At 29.2% G+C, this 3,525-nt stretch overlaps 1 protein-coding gene across 1 annotated transcript in view; it reads left to right on the top strand.

Annotated features, from left to right (window-relative positions):
• LOC106870378 (LIM homeobox transcription factor 1-alpha) overlaps positions 1-3,525 on the top strand; it is a 314,221-nt gene that overhangs the window by 308,348 nt on the left and 2,348 nt on the right. The window contains exon 9 of the mRNA XM_052965868.1: positions 1,295-1,336. Within this exon, the coding sequence (XP_052821828.1) occupies positions 1,295-1,336 (42 nt within the window). The remainder of the gene's footprint in view (positions 1-1,294; positions 1,337-3,525) is intronic.

Raw genomic sequence — 3,525 nt, 5'->3', positions numbered from 1 at the left:
ATATATATATATATATATATATATATATATATAATACAAATGAGCAAGAAAACTTATAAACTTATATATATATAAATATAAATATACAAACATACAAACAAATTGAGTTTTGTGGGTGTATGCTTAAATATAAGCTCTCTAAAGTAATATTTTAAAATAAATATTAACTGATGCTACTCAACCCTGCAAGATATAGTAAAATTGTTTATTTTTTGTTTTGTTTTCATTCAGTGTTTTGTATCTTAATTAGGGTATCTAATATGATTCTTTTTTTATTGCCGCTGATATTACTGTTGTTTTCGTTGTTACAATACCACAACGTATTTTTAATACTTTAAAGCATAACATTTAATTTAATAACAACTTTTAATAACCGTGTTTTCTCTTAAAATATGAAGGAAAGAAAGTATGAGAAAATAAAAGAAATTACATCAAAGAATGATGCTATTTTTTTTCATCAATTATATTTCTTTTATATAACTTTTAGATAAGTTCTCTCATCTAAAAACTTGGTTTTTCTGCCGTTTACTTTCTGTCTTATATTGTAATAGATAAATAATAGCCAGTGAAGAATTATTGCATATTAAGATGATAATTATTGCAGATTTCCGGTTTTGATTTGTTAATCCCTATAAAATTTGATATTAAGTTTTATATTAATTTTACCAATCCTTGTATGGTATATATCAATTTTATAATACATAGGTTCAATATTAATCTATTTGTACCAATAAATTTTGTTGGGCTGAGTCGAATTATTATTGCAAACTTTAAGTTATATCCTTCAGTAAAAACTTCAAACTCGGCCATTCTAAGTGTTTAAACCTATTTAAGAGTGTATGCGAGGTGAAATTTCTCAGAGAATAAGGAGAATAGAACTACTCTTTTCAGTGACAACGTGTTCCTATCCTACCAGTATAGCTGCAGAGGTAACATATAAACTCACTCATTGTGGTGGTATCTCGGTTTATATAAATCTTTCAAAAAAGTCACAGACTCCGAGCATATCCAAGAAACAGTTTCGGTGCAGGAATCAATTTTCTGTTATAATTTTTAGTTGTAGCAGCCTACATTTCATTAGTTTAAATCAAGTAGTACATTATGTAAAATTTTAATTAAACTTATTTAATACCTTAATTATACTTAAATTTATTCTATCACTTTACATGTGTGTGTGTGAATGTATGGGAGTAGTTGTATTCGTAAGATATAGAAGTAGTGTGTGTGCATGCGTGTGTAATTTTAAATACGCGTTTATATTGATACGTAATTTTAAATTTATTTGATATTGTAGACGGTGGAGGCCCAGTGAATGGTAGTGAATCAAATATGACACGTGAGTAGTGTATTCATTGTCCAAATTAAAACAATTATAATCTTGGTTAGGATCACAGTAAGATATGACCTTTTAAACAAAATATCATTAGTTCACTCAATAATATAATTTATTCAAAAGAGATTATACACACCTCCCTCTACAATGCTAATTTTTTATTCGTATTTAATGTTATTTATAGAACTTTCTACATTTAAGTTAATATTAGTCTAATAAAGGTCATTTGATGATTGCAGCTTAATCAACAACTTTATAATTATTAACAGTTAATAATTTCATTATTCACGGTTACTAACTTTATAGTTTAAAAAAGAACCTTTAAAGATTAACTAAGTTTAAAATAATGATTTAATCCCCTAATTGTAACACTTAAAAGGAAATAATCCGATATAATTTGCCAGTGATCTAGGTTACTATGTAATATTCTAATGTAGGAATAGTGATAGTTATAAAAAGCCCTAGACATATTCTGTTGTGTTCTGGTTCCTAGTCTTATTCAGTAGTATAATACATGCCTACTATTTCTACTATAAACTCAGTATGCTAAACTCAGTACAAATCTTGGAGAGTATATTCATATTTAGTATAACACCCCTTTCACGTGTGTTTAGTGGCATGAACTTAAAAGTAAAGGCTTCTGGTTATAATTGAATATCACTACCTAATTTTTTTCGAAGTCAACAACCCACTCTAAATGTCCAGAACACGCCTGTATTTGATCACCGTATTTCTTGTATCTTTATCCTCTTTTAATTTTTCTTTATAAGATAATCTGATTCAGACATCTCAGTGTTTGCTATTCAATCTCTTTGTGCTAATCTATTCATAATAGGTTCGGTTGGTACAAAAGCTAAAACCTAGGATATCCTCAACAACTTATATCAAGTTTATTACTAGTTTATTACAACACACAGATCTAATATAGCTTGTTTGAAACCCCAGTGCTCTTAACACTTGTTTCCTTCATTTTTAAATGCAAACTTCAAATTTGCACCGTCTCTACTCTTATATTAGTTCCCATTTTATTCTTATAAGTAGACAAACTGACGAAAACTATATCTTTAAATTCACATCAAGCCATATTCCTATTCATTCCCCAGTCTTTATATTGATTACATTGAAAAAAGTTATTGTATATAGGATATCTTTTTACCTGGGATGTATCAACCATCTCACTTAACTGATGAGGCCATATCACTGTCAAATATTCTGTGTATATACAGAATTCTCAGTCAAGGGTATTCTCTATGTAATTTAAATAGCAATAAAATCTTCCTCAAGCCCCACCCTACTGTCTTAAAAATAGAAGAACATCTGATGAGTAAAAATACGGAATGGAACATCTTTCATTATTCTGTTCGATTTGAGTTAACCTAGGACCAATCAATAACAACAACATGCCTCATTTATACCTTCACTTCAAATATACACGTTCGTCGAATCTTTGTCAGTAATGTTTTACAAATGATCTCAAGAAACAAATCCATATATTTGATTCACTTACTTCACTTTATCAGTTTCCTTCTGTTCGGTCGTTACTAAAGCTATACACAGTTATACAGATGACAATATTCCGTTGTCTTGTTTTCTGAAGATCTACTAATAATACCACCAAATATCTCAAGATATCCACGTCTTCCACTCATTTAGATACAATCCTGTAGAGATCCAATAATGTGATAACTTTTAAGAAAGTAAAACTAAACATTGCCTATTTTTAGCAAGAGTAACTGTATCACATACCTACATTCCAGCTTCAAAGATCTTACTCACTTCAAACTCTCATAGCCAGTGAGCTTTGTTGGAAGCTAGATTTTATCAGCATTAAAACTGTATCACGGAACTTTGAATACCTCTCTCGACCCGAGAAATACCTCTTCTATTAACATCTAATTCTTTACATACCTCAAGTACCACCAAATATGGATTAATTACACACTTCCTTGATTCACTTCTTTATTTCTTTCATAAGAAAATTAACTGCTTAATGAATAAATTTTCTTTCGGGTAGTAACATATACGCATGTACGAGTACCGATTATTACAAAGGATATGATTTGTTATGCGTGTACGCGCACGCACACACACACACACACACACACACACACACATACATATATATATATGCATAAGTGTATGTGTGTATGAGTATATATATATATATATATACATACATACATATATATATA

The sequence above is a fragment of the Octopus bimaculoides genome, chromosome 2, assembly GCF_001194135.2.
Source record: "Octopus bimaculoides isolate UCB-OBI-ISO-001 chromosome 2, ASM119413v2, whole genome shotgun sequence".
NCBI classification, from domain to species: Eukaryota; Metazoa; Mollusca; class Cephalopoda; order Octopoda; family Octopodidae; genus Octopus; species Octopus bimaculoides.
The sequence above is the reverse complement of the archived record's forward strand: the minus strand, read 5'-3'. Positions and strand labels throughout refer to the sequence as shown.